Source organism: Manis javanica, chromosome 13, assembly GCF_040802235.1.
Source record: "Manis javanica isolate MJ-LG chromosome 13, MJ_LKY, whole genome shotgun sequence".
In the NCBI taxonomy this organism is placed as follows: Eukaryota; Metazoa; Chordata; class Mammalia; order Pholidota; family Manidae; genus Manis; species Manis javanica.
In genome coordinates this window covers 83,272,021-83,293,315 of record NC_133168.1, presented here as the reverse complement: position 1 = coordinate 83,293,315, position 21,295 = coordinate 83,272,021, and the positions used below count along the sequence as shown (strand labels likewise).

The following is a 21,295-nucleotide window of genomic DNA, read 5'->3' as shown; positions in this document are numbered from 1 at the left end:
GGGGTCAGGTGGGCGGCGCTGGACCTCAACTCACCCACAGGAGGGCCCCGGAGGGGCTGGTTGGGGGGATGGCAGGGCTACAGGGAGAGGCAGTGGCCCAGGGGTTGAATTAATGTGAGGTTCTGGGACCTGCAATGGATCTTCCCTAGGTCTCCAAACCACTCCCCGCCTCCGGATTTTTGTCCCTCAAACCCTGCTCCCTCTCCCCTCCTGTCTCCAGCCCCACTCTGACCTCCTGCCCTGAGCCTTCTCTCCAAGTCTACTGCTCTGATTCCTTCTCTGAGACTAACCCACCCTCCCCAAGGATACTGGAAAGTCCAGACTTGGGACCTAGGACCCTTGTCTTCACCCCAACCAACCAGCCAGTGCTCCCACATTCCCAGGCAGCCTCAGAACCAAAAAGGCTCCCAGCAGGGCTTACAAGGCAGAGAGCTCCACTCCTGTCAAGCCGGTGGAAAGTATGTCTAACTACAGTCCTTCTTGCTTTCTGTACTTGCTAAAACCTCCCCACCTGGCCTTCAGTCAGACCCTCCCTGGGAGGCCCAGAGGCCAAGGGCTGGTTGAGCAGTGCCTGACTATTCCAGAACCCTGTTATCCTGTTGTGTTGCATGATCTTCAAACATCTGCCTGCTCCCCCATTAAACTGTCCAGGTGCTGGAGATAGGCCTACCCCCCAGATGTTTTCCCAAAGTCCCTTCCTAAGAGAGGAGGGCATAGGGGCCATCTGGGCCAGAGGGCACTACTTGTCCTTCAGCACAGCCCTCACAGGCCCAGCCACGTGTCCTGGTGTGCTCTGGAGCCCGGGCGGAGAGAGAGTAGGTCCGCTTTGGACTTGCGGGACTCCAAGGTGAAAGGTCACTGCAGGAAGGGCTTTCCCAGCCGGTTAAACGTTAATAGGCCCAGAGCTGGAGGAGGTTTAGGCTTCCCCTGGCTGGGGGCAGCCAGGGCTTGGGGGCAAGATATAAAGGGTGCTTAATAAATGTTGGTTGGCCCCAGCCAGGGTCTAGATTGGAGGGTAGGAGGCGGGGCAGCAGCAGCTGGGAGGCTCCAGGGAGCCTGGAGGAGACATCTGCAGTCCAGCCGGCGGCTTGGCCAAGCCGTTTCTGTGAAGCAGAGAAAAAAAAGGAAATTAAAGAGGAAAAGGGGCCGGCCCCAGCAGGCATGGTGGGTATTCCTGCCGCCTACAGCCTTGCAGAGCGGGTGGGCGCCCTGCCCCCAGAGGCCTGAAATTCTGGCACGGGGCCCCCTGACCTCGCGCCCCGGCGGCCGCAGACCACAACTTCCAACCGCAGACCTTCATCTCTACCCCCCGGAGATTCCCAGCACCAGGTGTTAGCCTTAGCAGAAAAAGGGTAGAGTGGGGGTCGGCGGGGCGACTTTCTGGAAGAGGAAGCAAACACAATCCATCAAGCAACTGTGCAAAGAAATGCCCCAGGGTGTGCGTGCGCGCGCGCGTGTATGTATTGCACAGGGGTGTGCTCCCCGGGTGCAACTGACCCCCATTATTGCTTTAGCCGAGAATGCAAGGATGGGTTCCGTGGGGCGCCTAGAGGGCGGTGGAGCGACTCAATGTCCAAGGCCTGAGGTGGAGGGGAGGGCCTTGGAGAGACATCTTGGCTAGGTTGCGGAAGGGCAGAGGGCAGCGATAGCCCACGTTTCCGCCGCTGCCTGGCAGGGGTTAAGGTTGGAGCCGGGAGAAGGCGGGGATAGGGGTGAGGGGAGGAGGAGTGGGGGTGGGTCAGGCAGTGCGGCCCAGCGCTCCGCCCTCGCCCCACCCGCCGGCCCCCGGCGCCGCGCGCGGCCACCCATTCCCTTATAAGGACGGTCGTCGCCGGGGCAACGAGCGCCCGCCCCCAGCCCTCGGCGCGCGCCCCTGCCCCCGCCCCCGCCCCCCGCCCGCCCCGCGAATGGAACGTTGTGTGTCAAGCCGGCCGCAGCGCGAGGCCGGCGCGCGGGGTCGGCGGAGGCGGCTAGAGCGTGGCTGGGGCCCAGGCGCAGGCCCAGGCCGGGCGGGCGAGGCCGCAGCAGGGGCAGCAGCTTGGGAAACGCCGGCCCGCGGCCCTACAGGCCCCGAGCGGCCGCCTGGGGGCCCGGGGGACCGAGGGGGCGCGGCGACCGGCTCGGGCGCTCGTCCGGCGCCCCTCCCCCCAGCCGCGGGCGTCAGCGCAACTTACGGCCAAACTTTACCCCCCGCCTCCCGCGCTCGGATGGCAGCCCGCTAAGTTGGCCGCAGCCCCCGGCCGAGCGGCGGCCAGGCCAGAGGGCGCCCCCTGCGCAGCCTGGGTGGAGCCATGGCCCGCGGTCCCCCGCCGGGGCCCCAGGGCGGCGGGGCGCGAGTCCCCGGGGCCCCCGGCCCGCGCCTCTAGTGCGCCCCCTCGGCCCCAGGCCCGGCCCCGCGCACGCGTGGGAAAGTTGGCCTGGAACCGGCCCGACCAGTTACGCCCGGGCGCGCGGACCGGTCGCAGGAAGTTGCTGCAAAACTTTTTTGGGGGGTGCAGCTGGTGCCCCCCGCGCGCCGCTGCCGGATGCGCCCCGGATAGTGTTCCCGGGGCTGAGAGGAGTGCCCGGAGGGAGAAGCGCGGAGGGGGCGCCCCGGCCCCGCTGCCCTGAGGCTATGGCCATGGTGACCGGCGGCTGGGGCGGCCCCGGCGGCGGCGGCGACACGAACGGCGTGGACAAGACGAGCGGCTATCCGCGCGCGGCTGAGGAAGACTCAGCCTCACCCACTGGTGCCGCCAGCGACGCTGAGCCGGGCGACGAGGAGCGGCCGGGGCTGCAGGTGGACTGCGTGGTGTGCGGGGACAAGTCTAGCGGCAAGCACTACGGCGTCTTCACCTGTGAGGGCTGCAAGAGCTTCTTCAAGCGGAGCATCCGCCGCAACCTCAGCTACACCTGCCGGTGAGCCCCCTATCAGCGCACCGCCGCTGTGCACCCTGCCCCGGCCTGGGCCGGGCCTCTGACCCGCTCGGTCACCTTGGGCCTGGCGCTGACCTTCCCTGGGCTTCTACTCTCCCTTCAGAGATAGGGCCACAACCCTCTCACCCTTTTCCATTCCATTCCTGGGATGTATACAGTCGGCGCTGAATCGATGCAGGTCCCCCTCGATCAGATGGTTCTTTGCTGCTTCCGCCGCAGTTTTCGCTCCTCCTTCCTTATCTACGGAAAGGAATCTTCTTCGCTTTGGGGGGAAGTTGGGGGTGCAGTCAGGGGTGGACCCAAACCCCGGGCATCCCTTCTCTCGGGGTCCTCGGCTCTTCGGGGATTCTACGGGAGTCGAACGTGGAACTTGGACTGTGGAGCTCGCAGCGTCCAGGAGCCATTGTCTGCGGCCGCGCGGATCGATACGGCGCGCCCTTGGGGTCAAATATCACTTCCAAAGTCGCTCTGGCCACCGAGGCGGCGATCGGAGAGAGTCTGGGGTGGCAAAGACGGCTTCCTTCGCATGGGGGCCCCTGCTGTGTGTGTGTGTGGGAGGGAGCTGGGCATCCCTATGGGGGGGATTCCCCCCTTCACCCTGTGCCTTGGGTCACTGGAAACCGCCAGTGGAGGTCCAGAGGGCAGCTGGATGTGACTGTGCCTCGGCTGCTCCATCCCACAGACAGGAATGCGTGGGGATCGGGGGCTCCTGGAACAATCGCTGAAACTTCTATGGCTCTGAGACGGTGGGGGTGAATATTTCCAAGGAGGAATCCTGTCCTAGGTTAGAGTCCCTGCAGACAGGTGTGGCCAACTTCTCTGGTTACTGCTACAGGTATTAGGTCCCCAGGATAAAGTGCTGGGGGTTGGGTATCCTGCCCAGGGTCCCCTTTTCCACCACTCTTGGGGTGAATGTCCTTTTGTCCATTGACATCCGTTTATTCTGTGCCCCCCATGAACACGCCCAGGCTCTACAGAGCCAGGCTGGGGAGTCGTTTCCCAGATGTGCAAAACTGAGGTCCAGAGAGGTAGTGGCACATGTCCTGGGTCACCCAGGGAGAGACCTGCCCCAGTTGGGGCTTAGCAAGGGGAATTGTGGGTTGGGAAGAGTGGGGGCATCTGAGTTCTGCTCAGAGTGTCTCCATGGAGAGCTGCTGATGGAGAGCTTGTTGGCAAGGCCACTGGGTGGGGCCTGGGGACCTGAGGCTGGAGTTTGGCCCCAGGTCTAGGTCAGGACCTGCCTGGGGTGGCTTGCCCCCTCCTCCAGTGCTAACTGGGCCACCAGACTTTGTCCTCATTCTTGTTGCTGGAATAGCTGCCTGCTCTCTGGCCAGGTCTCTGGGGAAGGCAAGGGCAGGGTTTAGGCAGCTTGGGATCCAGGGGCGTCCTCAGGGCAGGGGCAAGGAGCATCAAGGCAGGGGAGAGGGGCATTCGTTGGGGCTGGGACGTTCTTCAGATGCTCTGCACTGGGTTACCTGCTGAGGTCACTGCCCCTCTCTGAGCCTCAGATTGATTCAGCAAAGTCTCCTCAGGGCCTGGTCTGGGTGGTTTGATGCCAGTCCCCAATAGAGACCCTAGCTCCAAGCTCACCACTCTCCCAGTCTGTGAGATGCTGATGCCCCCAGCCTGTGTAGTCTGGACTGGGCCAGGAGGAGGGATGGGTCTGGAATCCCAGGAGGGAGGAAGGGTCTCTGCCTGAGAGTCAAAGAGGACTGCCTGGAGGGAGAGACACAGAAGATGGACCTTAAAGGATGAGGGGTTTGGCAGGTAGAAGGGGGTGAAAGGCACGCATGCAGAGAGCGTGGCTCAGGCAGACACTGAGTGGCAGGTTGAAGATGCAGTGTGGTAAGAGTCTCCCAGGCACAGGAGAACTTAAGGCTGAGTGGACCTGAAATGCTGGACTGAGGGTGACAGGAAGTCGAAGAATGTGTGTGAGGGCAAGGGAGGGTTGTGATCAAATTAGGCTGGAGGCCAGGAGGCCAGGGAGTAGGTTGAGTTGGGCCACGAGGTTGGGCAAACATGTGCTATTTAGATGGGATAACAGGTAGGACTTACTGGTTTCCCATCTGGAGGCATAAGAGATCTGTCCCAACTGCATAGCTGGGGAAGTTGAGGCAGAAGTCTCAGGGCCTCCACTGAGGTCAGGGGACCCTGAGCTGAGCCCCTGCCTGCCTGCCCACCCCAGGCCTGGCTGTTTCCACCCCGCTGCCCAAGACCCTCCCATTGCATGCCTGCTGGGCTTTGTTCTGGTTCTGCCTGAGCTCCCTCCACCCTAGCAGGGCCTCTTCCTGGGGGCTTGGGCTGGGCAGGGGTCAGAGGCCTGGGCTCTCTGAAACCTGCCATTGGGACTTCCAACTGGGGCCTGGGTCTCAATGCCACCCCCCACAGCTCCCCAGGTTGCCCCAGATCTAGTGCATCACATATGGAGCTGCCATGTGACCTCCCACTTCCAGATGAGAAAACCGAGGCTCAGTGGAGAAGTTGCTGTCCAAGGGTCAGGGCTGGGTGTCTGCAGCTTAGATGTGTTTGATTAACTTTAAGGAGTGTTTTACTCTGTGATTTTGTCTCTGGGTATCCATGTGGTGCCCAGCGGGAACCTAGGGGTGTCTGCCCCAGTCTGAGCCTTGGACAGCCCTGAGCCCTGCCGTGGTCAGAGGCCAAAGGGAAGAGGTGCTAGGGACATTTGAAGAAAAAAGGCCTGAACCTTTCTGCTTGGGACTGACCCTAGACGGGAGCTCACTGCCTTGCATGGGGTGGCTCCCTCTCCCTTTCCTGGAATAGGCAATGACAATCTCTGAAGGCCACCCAGAGGAAGCTTCTCGGCTCAGGAGTTGAAGGTCTTCCTAGAAGACGGGACATGGGTGTGAGATCTTAAAAGGGAAACAATTCCCTCCTTCCTTCCTTCGGTTCCTTCATTTGTGGTAGCCTTGTGGTGGGTGCTGTGAGCCCACAGAAGATTGGTGCTGGCTTGGCCTGGCCCCCATCTCTTAGTCAACTCACATAGCCCGTCTCTCTGATCATGTACCATTGCTGCTCTCACCTTGCCCTTGGGATAAAGAACCTGTCCTTTAGTCTGACATTGACAAGAAAAATGAAACTGTTCAGGCTTTCACATCTTTGCACTTCCAACCTTTTGCTACTGTTGCAGCACCTGCCTGGCATTGTTTCTTTAGTCACCTGGGAAACTTCTATTCATCCTTCAAAACCCACTTTCAATATATCCTCCCTAGTGTGCCAGTCTACTTTGCCACATACTCCTGTTCATCTGTCATTACCTACTCTGGTTGCCATTTCCTCTTTGCAGACCTGGCAGGCTTAGTCTCTGTGCCCCTTTGGGGCCACCTGCCCAGCCTGGCATGGTGTTTCTCAGGTGCAGCCTTCAAAGGTAGTGTATACAGGGTGGATCAGGTGCAGTGGATGTGGGTGTCATGGTGACTATCACGGTGGCCTCTGTGTGCCTACAGGTCCAACCGTGATTGTCAGATTGACCAGCATCACCGAAACCAGTGCCAATACTGCCGCCTCAAGAAGTGCTTCCGGGTCGGCATGAGGAAGGAGGGTGAGCACCTGCTGGGCTGGTGTACAGTGCAGGGGAACAAATAGCCTTCCCCTAAGCCCCCTCTCTCTACGGAGGCTGGGGAGGGCAGGGTCTGGGAGCTGCAGAGGGTGCTTGCTAACCTCATTACCACTGATACTGAGATCCCGAGGGCCTTAGTCTGGCCCTGGGTGGAAGGAATCCAATTATCCGGGGCCGCCTGGTTGCTGTAGTGCAGCTGGGGACGCAATGGACTCTTGAACTCAGACCCACGTTAGGACTGCTCTCCAGTCCCCAGCCCCTTCTCCCTAGGTCCCCCTGGCCTCAGAGGTCGGATTCCTGTCCCTGACACCGCAGTGCCCCTCTGCCCTCTAGCCTGGCCACCATTTTATGAATGAGGATATATATTTTTATTTGATTTGCTTTCCCTCCACCCTCCACCCCTTGCTTTGTGTTTGCCCAAGGCAGGAACTTGCCCGATTAAAGCCAAGGGCAGCTTATCCTTCCACCTGACCCTGGGCACTGGGAGCCAGAGGGAGGCCCAGCCTGTTGTCTCTGCCCTGGGGACTTGAGAGGACACACATCCCGCAGCTGAGCCTAGAAGTCAATTAATACTCGTAGAATTCAAGTGGAACCCAGAGGCTTCCACATGGAGCCTGGGGGTTTGGGAGCAGAATCCGGCTTGTTAGATGAGAACCCCATGTGGGGCCGTGTCTCTGCCTGGACTGCCATAGGTCAGGCTGGCAGTTCTTCCTTGAATCTGACCTGAGTCTCTCCTGCTCAGAGTTGTTCTCTTAAAACAGTCTGATACTCCCTTTGGTCCTTTTAAGTTTGGGGCAATGCTCCTGCTCCCTGCCCCAGCCTGGGTTTTTCCCCCACTTGTCCATGTGACCTAAAATCCTGCTGTATTTCAAATCAGGGCTTCAGATCCTGTGACAAAGGCCAGGCAGACATGAGGCCACCATCCTCCTCTTTCTGTCAGTTTCCCTCTTGCCACCCACCTGATCACTGGGGACACTGGCTGAGGCCAAAGATGGATCTTCCCCCTGTTACAGGCAAGGCTACCAACGGAAGCTAATGTTCATTGAACACCTGCTAAAGACCAGGACCTAGTACTGGGGTCCCTGCAGGGGCCTAGACAGACCAACCAACCTGCTCTTGGGGACTGTGACCTGGGAGATGGGGCTGGGAGCTGTAGAAAGGATCCCACCTCCATAGGAGAGTCACTTACTTTTGGGGTAGGCTTGTCAGGGGCCCCAAGTAGTAGGAAGGTGCCCCCTCCCTGACCCCATTCTCAGCTCTTGGATTCTCCATAATTGACAGATGGGGACATGAATGATAGGTTGAGCCTCTGGCTGCTGAGCCTGGGGCTTACACAGTCCAGTGGGTGGGGGCAGGGCATGAGATGAATTGGCCCTCACTGTCATTAGTTCCATTCGGGAAGAGGCAGGGGTTGGGGGAGGGGCTGGACAGTGGCTGAGGCTGCAGGCCTCTAGCCAGGCTGTACACCCCTGGGGTAGAGTTGGGGGTCCAGGGAAGGGCATGGGGCTTTTTGGGGAGCTGCTGAGTGACCCCCTGATGGCTTTCTCTCTCCCCCGTTATTCCTATCTGCCCCACATGACTTTCTGGATACCCACTTTTCCCCTTGTTCCTTCCCTGCCCTTCCCCCTCATCCCACTCCTCTGCCCTCTGGCCTCCCCATGACTCCCCAAACCCACTCCTCTCCCCTTCCCCTTGCCCTGATCCTGGTCCCCATCCCCTCTCCCCGTCCCTTCCCGGCCCTAATCTCCCTCCCCGCCTCCCTGTCCTCTCCCTCCATCCCCGCAGCGGTGCAGCGCGGCCGTATTCCGCACTCGCTGCCCGGCGCAGTGGCTGCCTCCTCGGGCAGCCCCCCGGGCTCAGCGCTGGCGGCGGCGGCGGGCGGAGACCTGTTCCCGGGGCAGCCGGTGTCGGAGCTGATCGCGCAGCTACTGCGCGCGGAGCCTTACCCCGCGGCGGCCGGGCGCTTTGGCGCGGGCGCGGCGGGAGCGTTCGGCGCGGGGGGCGGCGCGGCGGGCGCCGTGCTGGGCATCGACAACGTGTGCGAGCTGGCGGCGCGGCTGCTCTTCAGCACCGTGGAGTGGGCGCGCCACGCGCCTTTCTTCCCCGAACTGCCCGTGGCCGACCAGGTGGCGCTGCTGCGCCTCAGCTGGAGCGAGCTCTTCGTGCTGAACGCGGCGCAGGCGGCGCTGCCTCTGCACACCGCGCCGTTGCTGGCCGCCGCAGGCCTGCACGCTGCACCCATGGCCGCCGAGCGTGCTGTGGCCTTCATGGACCAGGTGCGCGCCTTCCAGGAACAGGTGGACAAGCTGGGCCGCCTGCAGGTCGACTCGGCCGAGTATGGCTGCCTCAAGGCCATCGCACTCTTCACTCCCGGTGAGATGCCCTCGACGGGGTAGGGCGGGGCTTTGCGGCCAAGGCTTTACGGGTAGGAGTGGGGAGATTCCGATCCTGACCCCGGGCCCCATAGCCCTCCACTCCCAGAGCTGCGGTCCAGCACGCAACCTGAACGCTGATGGGGGACTGTGGAGGGGATGATGTACACAGTATGACACTCTGATGCGCCCTTTTGATCCCAGGTCTAACAAGAACCTGTTCCCTCAGGCCCAAAGGTGGGACTCAGGTCCCCACGACCTTTCTCCCTGACTCCCGGGCTCCCTGAGACTGCCCCCCCCCGCCGACATCAAGGTGTTCTTCGTGCTCAGTGAGCACTGACAGCAGAATTAGAGGTGGAGGCATGTGGGCGGGGAGGTCCCTGACACCCAGCCTGGTTCTCAGTTCCTGATCTCTGCTCTCTAAACCCACTCCGCCCAATCAGGGTGCTCTTCCTGCTTTGTAAGTACTTACAGAGGGCTGCCAGGCAGGGGTGCCCTTACAGCTGGTTCTGGGCTCTCCACTCCCCGATTCCTGGCCCCAGACCTCTGGCCCAGGGCTTCCAGCCCGAGGCAGGCTGAGCTGGATTGGGTAGGACCATGGCTTCAAGGCCTCTCCCACTGACAGGCAAGGCTGTGTGAATACCTTCCTTGCCATTAGTTAACTACCCAGCCGCCGAAGCCCTACCTTACTGCAGAGCTGGCTCTGGAAGGCTCCAGAAGGTTCCAGATCCCACTAGGTGTCTCCTTGGGACCAGGGATGCAGGAACCAGACCAGGCCACTCTGGGAAGTGGCTTTCATTTGATAAATATGGCTTTTGCCTCTCTTTCCTCGTAAGAGTATTTTTTCAGTTCCTTCTCTGCTTCATGGGACACTGTCACATTCACTCACATTCCAGGCCCCTCTGGGCTTTGCCTGACTTCCCAAGCCGTTCCCCAGACCTTTGCTTCCCCTTGAGTTTGAGTAGAACTTGTTTCCCTGCCAAAGGCATCATTTTGAGGCTTCTCTACCCTTGAAACCTAACTGCCTGCATCCCTGTGTCATTGTCCTCAGATAACACCACCTCAAATCATGAGGTCTGACACTCCTTCGATTACCCCCATTTGCGCCCCAGGCCCCCCTTTCCCACTTCCGAGTGCCTCTGCCCTCGGTATCCACAGCCCTGAGTGGTGTACCCCGGTCCCCTGGGGCTCTACATACTCCCACCACCTCCCATTTCTGACATTGCCCTCGTGCCCCCAGATGCATGTGGCCTCTCGGACCCAGCACACGTGGAGAGCCTGCAGGAGAAGGCGCAGGTGGCCCTCACCGAGTACGTGCGGGCCCAATACCCGTCCCAGCCCCAGCGCTTTGGGCGCCTGCTGCTGCGGCTCCCAGCCCTGCGCGCCGTCCCGGCCTCCCTCATCTCCCAGCTGTTCTTCATGCGCCTGGTAGGTAAGACGCCCATTGAAACGCTGATCCGAGATATGCTGCTGTCGGGAAGTACCTTCAACTGGCCCTATGGCTCAGGCCAGTGACTGGACAGGGCCTGGTGCACTGTGGCTGGGTCTACAGACCTCAAGGGATGTGGATGATTGGGTCTGGAGTGCGGCCCCAGGTGGAGGACCCTGGCTTCTCTCAGACTATTTTTTAAAGACTGAAATGCTTGTCTTTTCTTTTTTTAAAATGATCATGAAACCAAAAAGAGACTGATTGTCCAGACTCCAGCTTCATCCTCCCCGGAACCCCTGGCCAAGATGGGGGGTGGGAGGGACTGAGGGTCCAATCCTGGGACAGCCCGGTCCCTCAGTGCCCCGTGCATGAACTTGTGGGACAGTGGGGTTGGCTTCCCTGTGTCATGGACAAAGGCCTGATGTCTGGACTAGAAGGGCAGCCACTGGCCAGGCAGGGGTAGCGTGTGGCAGGTGGATCCTCTGGACGTGTAATCCATGTTGGACACTACATGATGAATGAATTAAGGCCAATAATAAAGACATTTCCTACCCACATAGCCTCTGTCATCTTTGGGGTGGGGGCGTGGGGTGGAGGGCACCCTACCATGGGTACCCACTCCCAGCCATCCAGAACATCCACAACCCAAGAGCCCTACTTGCTATTTTTGTTAAGACAGTTTTGTGGGGAGATTGAGACTGAGGGCAGAGAGGGGGGCCCGAGGTCAGCCAGTGAGTCTGTAGGAGTTGAACCCAGCAGATGGTATCTGGGCCCCAGTGTCCTCAGGAGAAACGTTTGGAGCTAGTTTTGTCTCATGCCCTCAGCCCAGCCAGCCTTCTATTCCCCTGGCCATAGCAATTGGTCCAGGGAAGGCACATGGTCCAAAGCTGGCCAATGAGAGTTGATGGTAGGATTTGGAATTAGGATATAATTCAAAGCACATAGCAGAGTCAAAAGAGGAAGACCAATTTCCCAGAATACCTTTGGAACCCCTGATCAAGCTGTAACTGAAATGGTTCCAGGTGTTTCAGTTCCATGAGCCTCTTTCCCCTTTTGTGCCTGAGGCAGTTTGAATTTGGTTTCTTCTCACGAGTAACTAGAAGACTCCTGTTTTGGTGAATGGCATTTGGAAATTGGGAACCTTTAAGGACAGACTTTCAAAGGTGGACTTGGTTGAGCTGATGTGGGGTGATGCAAAGCACCAGGACCTTGCCATCCTGGCCTCATTTATAATTTGTGGCCCAGGTGGGGAAGGCAGGACGCTGGGTCTAGGAGGTGGGTAGGAAGGGCCTGGATGGTGGTAGGTGGGGGTGGCACCTCTTGGCCCTGAATGAGGTCTTGCCAGGCAGACAAGCCCTCCATCAAAGATGCCCCTTTGAAAACAGAGAACTCAGGTCTCACCCACAGGCTGGGCTAACGCTCAGACCTCAACAGGCAGTCCCACTATTCCAAAATGCAGCCTCTAAGAACTCAGCTGTGGGATTAATGGGATTAATACATAAGTCAAGTAATATAGAAATCAGATGTACAAATGCATATGCCCTGATTGTTTCTCCTACAACTCCTGATGCATGATCAGTAACAAAACGAGTAAAGACAAAACAGTTCCTACAACTCGTGACCACCCTCACATGGTTTCGGTGTCCTTGAGGAGTGTCACATCCTAGGGCTGGACTCAAGGTCAGATAATGATTGTGTGTTGATCATGTATGTGTTGAACCCCCTACTCAGAATTCTTTGGATGTCTGGGTTCATTTGCTTAATAAATACGAAGGGTGCCCTCTCGGCACCACTCTTGCGCTGTTATGTCTTGAGCCCCCTGGCTGGTCCTTTCAGGTCTTCTATATCTCATTGCCTCTCCTCCCTTATCCGCGGGTCAGAGGCGGGGAGGGGCCGACACCAGCCTTACTATCCATCCTCGGAGGCCTGGTAAGGTGCAGGGAATGGCCGTTTCCTGTGAATGAATGTGGGTCTCCTAGGTATGCCCTGCCCCCAGAACGGGACTGAGGTAGGAGTGGGTTTAAGAGGATACTGGGTTCCCATGGAGGTTGGACTGGTTTCCGTCCTGCATCAGAATCTTTCAAGATGTCCTGTGGGTAAGGGAACATATGCCCACTACAGTCAGGCTGGAGAGCAACAACCTCTGAGGCTTGCAGGATATCTGAGGACTGAGTGAACCCACTGCATTGTCTGACCTGATGTCCAGTCCCCAGGCCAGAGACTTGGATGTCTGTCTAGGCCTGATGCTGAACTCCTACTTCTCTTGCAAAGCCCTACCCATATTGACCCTCCTTCAAGAAGACATCTTGAGCCTCCCTGGTGGTTAAGACTCTGCTGTCCAGTTCTCCATTACTACTCTATCACACTGGGCACAGGGCTGTCTTCCCTGTGGACAGGGGTTCCGTGAGGATTGATCCTGGACTGAGTCCTGTGACTCATTGGCTGGCACTGCCCTTCCTGCCTGCAATCTGCCTCCCTGATTGTATCCCTGAGGCTCTCTTGTGAGGCCAAGACTCAAAAGAGGGCAGCCGCTGGCCCACTATCACAAAGCCCCTTGGGGACCACCTGGCCCTATCAGTGCCCACCCACCCTACCCAGGGCCCAGCAAGAGGTGGGCACTAGGTGACCCTCCCCAGGATCAGGTGCATGAACTCAACACAGCACCTGGCTTCAATCACTGTTCAGTTTGCAGTGTCCTGGGAGAAGAGAACTTTAGGGTTCCACTTATGTGGGCTGGCATCAAGGCATCCTACAGGGCTCCCAGGCTGTCTGCCTCTTTCAGGCAGTTTCCAGAATTACACCACGTGAAGTCTTTGGGATGCTGTCCCAGCAAGATTACTGAACCTCTTCTAGACCTGCTTCCTTCCATTACTGGATTAATAGAAACTCTTGGGCCCTGGGGCTCTCCAACCCCAAGCTTGGCTGAGGAGGTGATGCTGGATGTCAGCCCTTCAGCTTCCCACTGGAAGGCTACTTGAAGCTCTTGTAGTAGAGGTAGGCTTCTGGACAGACAAGGATTCACACCCTGCCTAAAGACCCTGGACAAGTCCGTTTCCTGGAACCTCGGTTTTTTTAAGAATAATTTTTCAGTGACAACTAAGTGAGGTCAGGAGTGTTAAGCAGCTGTACACAGTAGGAACTTAATAAATGTTTATTCCACTGGGATGGAAAGCAGGAGCTGCTTCTAGGGGATGGGCTGAGATCTGGGGTCAGGGCTGGGTGCCCCAGAGGGGATCCTAGGAAGACTTCCTGGAGGAGGGACCATCAGAGCCAGGCCTCAAAGGCTGAGGCATTTGCAATCAGGGAAAATTGCCCAGTCACAGTGAACAGCAAGAGCTAAGGCTGGGAGGTAGGGAGAGAAGGTAGGGTGGGGCACCCCAGTGTGTCCCTCTGTCTGCCCGGATGCTCAGAAGTACACAGATCCCTCACTGTCTCCTCGCTCATCGAATTTCTGGATTTGCATCTTGAGGTGCCTTAATTTGCCCTTCAGGTAGCAGCAGCGAGCCTGCTTGTCCAGGAAGCTGGGGTCCTGGGCAGGGTGAGAGCCGGGGAAGTCCTCGTGGCAGTGTGACCTACAGTCCTCAAGCTGCTCAACCCTTTTCCTCTTTGAGCCTTAGTTTTCTGTCTTTGAAACTGGGCACATGTGTCCCAGTTTCGTAGGAATGTCAGGGGTACAAAGGCCAGCCTATGGGACTCAGGAGGCACGACTCACTGTCTGCTTCTTCTCAAATTCCCTCCAGACACGGGCAGCAACTTGGGCCTCCTTCTGCAATGGGAGAAAGACGGAGTGCTCAGGGAGTGCCGGCACCAAAGAGGGACAGGGAAACTGAGACTCAGAGAGACAAACTGTCTATGGAGGACCTCAAGGGCTGACGTTGGCCCATGTGCTGTAGTGCCCACCCAGCCTGGAGGAGGAAGGGCCCAAAGACTGGGATGTCTTGGAGGCCGTATTCAGGCCAACTGGAAGGGCTGTGGGACAGGGGTTTCTGCCTGGGTGCTGACCTGGCTTCTGGCACGGGGCAGTGAGTTCAGTAGCGCTTCCAGCTGCTGGAGCTTAGCCTGTGCAGAGCCCACCTCCTGCTGGAGCTCCAAGAACTCTGTGTACTGGTCCTGGAATACTGCTGCGTAGCGGCTACGTTCCCGCTCACTGCTCACGGGTGGGTACTTACTGCCAGGTTCAAAGGGGGTCAGAGTGTGAGTGTAAAGAATCCCTTCCTTTCCCCCAGAGTGTAATTGGTTTTTCTTTGCCCATGTAGAGCTCTCTGCCCCAAACTCCTTTTTCCTTTTTTACTATCTGGTAAACTCTATTTGTCAGAGCCCCAGCCCAGCCTCAGTCCCCCTTCCTGTTCTCAGGCATCAGGAACAGCATGGGGACTCACAGCTCATAGTCGGGCACTGGGCAGGGCCTACGCATATGCCTCCCAGGGACGGCTCCTATAGGCTTCTTGGTGCTCAGGAGGGCCCTGAAGGGCAACTCATCCTCAAATACAATCTTCCTGGGCTTTGCCTTGTGGGCTTCTGGCTGGGGCTGCCCCATAGGGCGGCAGGGGCTGGTTTCCAGGACACGAGGCACCACCAGTGGCTGCAGACGCCGCAGGCATCATGGTTTGGTGTTAAAGAGGGTATCGGGAGGCCGGATTCCCTCAACCTGGGGGGAATTGAATCCTTTGCCTAGGCTCGGCCTTGGAACCCTCCTCCCTTTCAGACTCACCGGGGGCCCAGGGCCAGGTGGGTGGGTCTGCAGGTCCCCCCGGGAGCCGCGGTTATGCTGGGACTCCCGGGTGGGCATCGGCCTCGGGGAGGCGCCGCTCGGGCGTCCCCGGGGCGGCGGGTGAGTCCTGCGGGGGGCGTCGTGGCCCGCGCGTGGCGGGGGCAGGCAGCGGGCGGCCTGTGGACACCGGAGGAGGTTGCACCTGGAGGCTGGCAAGGGGGAAGACCACGGGGGAGGCGGACTCCAGAGCTACAAACTCACGACCGGCGTGCGCGTTCGACAGCCCCACTATTTGCATAAGTTCCACGCGATTGGCCCTCAGAACAGCCCGGGCCCCGCCCCTGGCTGCGTACTCCGGAAGGGCGCTATGCAAACGAGCCGTGACACCACCTCGCATTCCGGGCCTGGCTCAAATTAACTCCCGTGCTGCTGTAGCCCCACCCACTAGAGAGCGTGAAGTCCGCGGACACCTCCCCCGAGGAGCCCCCCAGGACCTCCGCCCCGGCTGCGGGTCGCACGGCCGGGGGGGTCACCTGTCCCAGCGTCCGGGGCTTCGAGCCTGGGTCCGTTTCCAGAGAGGCGCCTGAGTCGGAGCTGTGCATTAACTTCAAGGCTGGACCCAACTGGCGAGGCTGCTCCGCAGGGCCGGGTCGGGCTCCGACAGGATGGGGTGGAGTTCGCGGCGAGGGGGCAGGGCCTGGCGACGGGAAGTGGACTCACACCCTGTAAGCGCAAGTTCGTGTCTAACGTAAAGTCCGTTTTGCACTGTGTTGGAGGCTGGTGACCCACCCTCTCTGACCCTCAGTTTTTTGGTCAGAAAACCTGCTGGTTTTGGCGAACTTGCACTTATTTACCCAACAGTTGTATTTAAAAAGTACTTCTTTAAATAATCACTACTGGCATGTTTAGAAAAATTAAAGCAATAGAAAAGATACATTAGGGCAAAAGTGAGCTTTTCATCCATCCGTCCCCAGGGGCAGCAGGTAATGTGCCTTCTTCTGTTTCCTAATTAAATGACACACAAAGGTAAATATTTCCCTCACTACAGACAGTGCTGCAAGAAATACTCAGGTGCAAATTTCTCGGCCACTTGTAGGATTATGTCACACAAATTCCTATAAGTGTATTTGCCTGGGCAAGGAGACCTGTGTATTTTATTTGGAAAAATATGGTCAAGTTTTCTTCAGTGAGGTTTCACCTGACCTGCACCAGGGAAATGCTGGTTTTCCCACAGTGCTGGTTTGGCTTGAGATTTTTCAGTTAGGTAAGGAAAATATCCATCTATTCCTCATTAAGAACTGTTGAGTAATGGATGCTTATTAGTACAAAGTACTAATTCACCCTGTTTACAGTTTTGTTTCCTGTTGCCTTAATGACAGGCTTCCTAATGAATTAGCTCCATCTCAGGTGTGTGAGCCTTCTTATGATCTATTAAAAAGTTGCCACTAGAGCAGATAAAAAGGTCTACCTGGTGGCTTTGCCCTCCTGTTGGTGGAGAGGGGAGGTGTCCATGTGGGCTCATCCATGCATGGCCCATAGGGTCTAACCTATGCTTCCATGGGTCTGGGACAGGCACTGTCTTGCCTGAGGGTTTCAGCCCTGGGCAAGTTCACTATGAATTCAGTGAGACCAAGATATGACAACAGAACAGTCTTGGGGTAAAAGGATTTATACCCAGCTTTATTCTCATGGCGGTATGTTGAGCACTAGAATCATGTCTGCATCCAGTAGTCTGCAGGTCCGTAATCCATCTCCATCTCTGATGGAGCACTCTGCCCAGAGCACTAGGTGGAGTGCTTTATATAGCAACTCAGTCAATAATAGCTCATTGCTAATGGGTGTAAGGCATTAGCTTAGCAATAAGCCAATTACATCATCAAGTAGTTTATGGTCAGGTGAGGATCCTGGCTACAGGAACTTCCATTTTCCCCCATGTCATCTCTCCACTCTCCCTCACAAAACTCCCTTGGTCAACCCCGGTATAGGCTTTGCCTCAGGAATATGGAGTGGGAGTGAGCAGAGCCCAAGACCAATGGTTCCCCTGGGATTCCCACTCTATGACCTCTTCCAGGGTCCCAACTCCAGTGGCCACCCGTTTTCCTCTGCAATGATCAGACTGTGACCTGATAGGGCAGGGCAGAGCCTCCACTGACCCTTACGTGTTTGCTGAATGATTGCCTGAAGCCTACACAGCTTCCTAAACAGTTAGGCTATGGCTGGGCTGAGCCCAGTCCCTGAATTACCACCTTCAATCCCAAGGAAGCCCCAGCACTGATGGCCCCTCCTTCAGGCTGACCTCCAGGCACCCGCACCCCCACTCCTCTCCCACATTCCAGGCATCACCCTGACCCCACAGGGCTGAAGGGCATTATATTTGGCTCTCACTGCACTAGACTGGGGGTTCTTGGGGCTCAGTCTTTTTCAGTGTGGGGAAGGTACCAGTGGGGAATGGAAGGAGAGTTTGCTGATTTACCACTCCTGCAGACTGACCTTGCTCTCCTGCTCATGCACACTCTGTGGCTCTCAGGAACCTTCAAAAACCCTCATATCTTGTTGCCAACCCCAAAGGGCACCCATGGACAGATGGAGGGTAGAAGATGAGTTAGGTCAGGTCTTCATTTGAGTTTCGGCATGATACGGATGAAGAGGATCATATTGATGAAGATGAAGCAGACAATAATAAGCATGGCCCAGAGCAGCCAATTGACTGACTTCTGTGTGTGCTGCTCTAGCCGCTCTGATTCTGTCTTCAGCTTCTCTAGGTTCTGGTCAGCCATCTTGAGTGAGTGTGACAGGGTCTGTAGGGGGAAGTGGGGAAAGTATCAACAGGGCTATGGACACATAGTTTCTGTATTGCCCTGGGGCAAGTCTAAACCTCTTGGCCCAAGGGGGTGTGGTGGCCTCTGCTGAGAATGCCACTTTTGCCTTCCATCAAACTCTTATTCATCCAACAAAGCCCTGCCCAAAATGCCCCTATACTGGGAAACCTTCTCTGATGCCTCAGGGCAGAGGCTGGGACGTTCTCACAGTTCTCGCACCTGGTTGTCCTTCTTGATGACGCTCTGGGCAGCCAGTGTGTTGGTCTTGAGGCTCCGGGCCAGGCCTAGCATCTCCTCTGCCAGTTTCTCCTGGAGGTTCTGATGTCGCTGCAGGACGAGGTCTAGTTCGGCTGCCGACTGCTTCTCATCCACTGGCCTGGGCCCTGACACCCCACTGACCCCACATGTGGGTGCACAGTTGGGAATGAGATGCGGTAGGGGAGAGGAAGAGATTGACATGTTCCCAAAGAACCCAGAGATTATGACTCCAGCCACTGCCCTGCTTGGGGCTCAGTTTCCCTTTCTTTGCTTGGGCTTCTGGGAAGAGCAGCCCTAGAAGTAAGTTCTGATTGGTGACTCAGAGACTGTGCTAGTGCGTCAATGGTGCCTTGGTTTGTCCAGCCCCCCTTCCCACCAGTGCTGCCCAAGCGCTGAAGACACTCACATTCTCTTCCTCACATCCAGCTCAGGCTCTGGAAGCAAAACAGGCCAAGGAGGAAGAAAGGGAAGGTCAGTTTCTGTTTTCCAGCTTTCTGACCGTTACCTGTGATGTGCCTGCTACTGATAATGTCCTTTCCTGTCTTATTTCCCAACCACTGGGCTCCTAATTATGCTTCAAAGTGCTAGATCAAATGCCCTCTCTTCTGGGAAATTTTTCTCATGCTCTTCTGGGCACCCCCCCAGCTTCAGGTCCCTCCTGCCAGCATAATCTTGGCCTCATGTGGTGGGCGTCTCCAGCTGTTTCTTTTGGTGATGACTTCCTCTGCCCTGTCCTCTGACCCCTAATGTAACTCTCCCTGGCCTGCAGAAGACACTGTAGTAGCCAGGGAAGGCCTGAAGGATGTGGGGCAGCAAGGATACATTACATGTCTTCTACCAGGCTGAGCTTTGAGTCCTGTTCTACTTAGGATAACTCACCTCCAGCAGAGTCCTGTGAGAAAAAAGGATGGACATGAAGTTACTCATCTCATCATGCCCCCAAATTCGTCCTTTCTGCTCTCAGAAACTCCCCAGCCTCAGTCAGGGCCCTGGGAAAGTCCTGTGACTGCTGAGCCTCAGCTTTCTCATCTGTAAACTGGTAACAACAACTCATATTTTCAAGGGTGTAGCTGATCCACATACGGTCCTTAGAAAGGCACTTGTCTTTCTGTTTTACAGATGAAAAAACTGGTCTGTGGCAAGAGGAGACAAACTCATCTGCTCTGGGACAACTCTGGGGTTTAACCAGACAGGTGCCATTTTTGCCTTGTACCAAACTCCTATATTCATCCAGCAAAGCCCTAGCCACAGTACCTCTCTGCTGGGAAGCCTTGTCGGATAGCCCAGGGCAGAGGTTGTTGGGCCCCCAGGATCCCTGCCCCTGACAATATTTGTTGATCTGGCCATTCCCAGGCACTGAATTCCTGTCACTGACCAATGGTTCCCAAGGACCAGAGAGGGAGCCCTACCATGGCTAGAAGCTCACTCCTCATCTCGGTGGTGTACTGTGCTCGTGACTGCAGATGCACTGTTTTGGTGGCAGGCACCCGCTCCCTGGCTGTGGTTGGCACACGGCCGGGGGCCAGAAACTGGTTGGCTAGTGCCTTCTCTGAGGAAGAGGTCTGCAGAAGAGAGGAGAGGGGTCACCAGAAGGGTGGCTCCTGGGGACCCAGGTGAGCCTGATAGTGGAGGCACCCCTACTCACCAGCTTCTCGGCTTGCAGCATTCCCTTCAGAAAATCCACCTTGCGGGAATATTCATTGATTACCTCTGAGGCTGGTTTGCTGGAAGTCAAGAAGAGGAAAACCTGCCCACTGTCCCCCAGTTCAGGGAAGGGTCTCAGCAGGGGCCGAAGCCCAGCAATCCCCCCAAACAGGAGCTGACCTGCTGGTTCCCACCCAGGATTCAAACTCCCTGTAGCCACCTGCACTCACCTCGCCTGAGCCTTCAGGGCCTGCAGCATGTCCTCAAGGGCCCCCACGTACTGGGGAGGGAAAGTGAAGCGTCACTCTGACCCCCTCCAGACCCCTAGGTCTCCAGGTACCGCTCTGAGGGGTCAGAGCCGGTGAGGGGCTGGGTCAGAAAGGGTAGGGGGCCACACACCAAAGGGGCGGCCCCAGAAAAGTCCAGGGGGCGGGGCCGGGCCGGGGCTGCAGGTGGACGTGGCAGAGCCGGCCGGGAAGGGCGTGGTCAATGGCTGCTGGGGCGGGGAGTTGAGTCCGGTGGCCGCCATGTCTGGGGACCTCCCCCCGGGGGTTGGGCTCTACGCGGCCGCACGGTTTCCCCTCACCTTCTCCAGCCGCCATTCGTCCGGGTCCCGCTTCTCTGCTGCCATCGTCTCGCAGCGGCACAGCAGCCGCACCAGATTCAGCTCCAGCCTCGACGCTGCCATCGCCACCCAGCGGTTCCCTGCCCCTTCCGCTGGTGCCATCTTGAGGGGGGGCGGAAGTGCCTCTATGGGGCCTCCTTCCGGACGGACGGGCTCCGCTGTTCCATCTTTGCTTGTGGCGGAAGTAATGCCGTGTTTCAGGGAGAGGCACCGTCTGGTTCATATTTATTCAGGACTGGGTCGCGTCTTTCCCTCGCGAGTTTTCAACCTCACGGAATGTTTAAACGCACCGGGTCCTTTGGGGTCGGAGCAGCGTGGAACGAGTCCTTTCCTTCTTCCTTTCCCCAACCTCAAAATTTCTTCCGTAGGCCACCCCTGCCTCGGTTTTCCCCCAGTGAGCGCTTCCGCGTCCAGGAGGCCTTCCCCGGGTTCTGCTGGAGGAGAGCGCCCTGCCCTGGGACTTAGGAATCCTAGGCTTAGGCTTTGGGCCCCGATTTCTGCAATTATGAGCTCCCGGGTCCGCCTCTGACTCCGCCTCCTGCGGTGGCCTTGAGCGAATTTCTTCTGGGTCTGTTTCCTCCCTTGGGAAATGGGCAGTGTGACAGTGCCTGCCCCAGGGACGGGGCCATTCCTAACGACCAGGTTTCCATGGAGGGAACCCCACCTCGGTCCCCAGGAAGCTGGTCAGTTCTTCGGACTCTCCCCACACCCCAGGCCTGCAGAGCGCCCGCCCCCTCCTGCAGTGGACAGAGTGAGGATGGGGGCTTCACAGGGATTGGAGCTGGGCATGCAGCCCTCATCTCCCCACCCCTCAGGTCACCTATGTCCTGGTCATACGCATGGGCTTAATGTCCTTGCAAACTACCACGGAGGAGACCAAACCCATGGTGGATAAAGGGGGTCTCGAGGCAGACAGGGCAGGATCTGAACCCCAACGCCACCCA

General features: G+C 57.7%; 3 protein-coding genes across 5 annotated transcripts; 1 reads left to right on the top strand and 2 right to left on the bottom strand.

Annotated features, from left to right (window-relative positions):
• The first annotated feature begins 1,901 nt into the window (after window positions 1-1,901).
• On the top strand, window positions 1,902-10,849 carry NR2F6 (nuclear receptor subfamily 2 group F member 6). Its single transcript, XM_037012963.2, has 4 exons — window positions 1,902-2,898; window positions 6,381-6,475; window positions 8,279-8,866; window positions 10,106-10,849. Exons 1-4 carry the CDS (start codon window positions 2,615-2,617, stop codon window positions 10,378-10,380), a joined length of 1,242 nt encoding a protein of 413 aa, XP_036868858.1. The 5' UTR covers window positions 1,902-2,614; the 3' UTR covers window positions 10,381-10,849.
• Window positions 10,850-13,430: 2,581 nt separating this feature from the next.
• OCEL1 (occludin/ELL domain containing 1) lies at window positions 13,431-17,634 on the bottom strand. Of its 2 annotated transcripts, none has more exons than XM_037013249.2 (7): window positions 17,496-17,634; window positions 15,539-15,728; window positions 15,006-15,182; window positions 14,674-14,876; window positions 14,297-14,462; window positions 14,007-14,060; window positions 13,431-13,823 (listed from the first exon to the last, which is right to left on the bottom strand). In XM_037013249.2, exons 2-7 carry the CDS (start codon window positions 15,605-15,607, stop codon window positions 13,701-13,703), a joined length of 792 nt encoding a protein of 263 aa, XP_036869144.2. In that variant the 5' UTR covers window positions 15,608-15,728; window positions 17,496-17,634; the 3' UTR covers window positions 13,431-13,700. The 2 variants fall into 2 exon arrangements, with proteins under 2 accessions (XP_036869144.2, XP_017496406.3); XM_017640917.3 differs by having other exon boundaries at window positions 15,539-15,702; window positions 17,496-17,630.
• Window positions 16,665-21,048, bottom strand: USE1 (unconventional SNARE in the ER 1). 2 transcript variants are annotated; one of them, XM_037013247.2, is made up of 8 exons: window positions 20,313-21,048; window positions 19,957-20,006; window positions 19,728-19,836; window positions 19,492-19,644; window positions 18,962-18,974; window positions 18,489-18,516; window positions 18,044-18,218; window positions 16,665-17,803 (listed from the first exon to the last, which is right to left on the bottom strand). In XM_037013247.2, exons 1-8 carry the CDS (start codon window positions 20,451-20,453, stop codon window positions 17,621-17,623), a joined length of 852 nt encoding a protein of 283 aa, XP_036869142.1. In that variant the 5' UTR covers window positions 20,454-21,048; the 3' UTR covers window positions 16,665-17,620. The 2 variants fall into 2 exon arrangements, with proteins under 2 accessions (XP_036869142.1, XP_017496404.1); XM_017640915.3 differs by having other exon boundaries at window positions 17,604-17,803; window positions 19,728-19,806; window positions 20,313-21,037.
• Between the last annotated feature and the right edge of the window lie 247 nt (window positions 21,049-21,295).

What these genes read in the sequence shown, in the direction of transcription:
- NR2F6 (XM_037012963.2), top strand. Translation starts at nt 2,615, where the DNA reads ATGGCCATGGTGACCGGCGGCTGGGGCGGCCCCGGCGGCGGCGGCGAC. An exon ending in AACCTCAGCTACACCTGCCG is followed by an intron (nt 2,899 to 6,380) that starts GTGAGCCCCCTA and finishes GTGTGCCTACAG; the next exon opens with GTCCAACCGTGATTGTCAGA. An exon ending in GGTCGGCATGAGGAAGGAGG is followed by an intron (nt 6,476 to 8,278) that starts GTGAGCACCTGC and finishes CCATCCCCGCAG; the next exon opens with CGGTGCAGCGCGGCCGTATT.
- OCEL1 (XM_037013249.2), bottom strand. Translation starts at nt 15,607, where the DNA reads ATGCACAGCTCCGACTCAGGCGCCTCTCTGGAAACGGACCCAGGCTCG. An exon ending in CCAGTGCCCGACTATGAGCT is followed by an intron (nt 14,463 to 14,673) that starts GTGAGTCCCCAT and finishes TGAACCTGGCAG; the next exon opens with TAAGTACCCACCCGTGAGCA. An exon ending in TGCCCCGTGCCAGAAGCCAG is followed by an intron (nt 14,061 to 14,296) that starts GTCAGCACCCAG and finishes CTCCCATTGCAG; the next exon opens with AAGGAGGCCCAAGTTGCTGC.
- USE1 (XM_037013247.2), bottom strand. Translation starts at nt 20,453, where the DNA reads ATGGCACCAGCGGAAGGGGCAGGGAACCGCTGGGTGGCGATGGCAGCG. An exon ending in GCCCTGAAGGCTCAGGCGAG is followed by an intron (nt 19,837 to 19,956) that starts GTGAGTGCAGGT and finishes ACTGGGGGACAG; the next exon opens with TGGGCAGGTTTTCCTCTTCT. An exon ending in TCATCAAGAAGGACAACCAG is followed by an intron (nt 17,804 to 18,043) that starts GTGCGAGAACTG and finishes TTCCCCCTACAG; the next exon opens with ACCCTGTCACACTCACTCAA.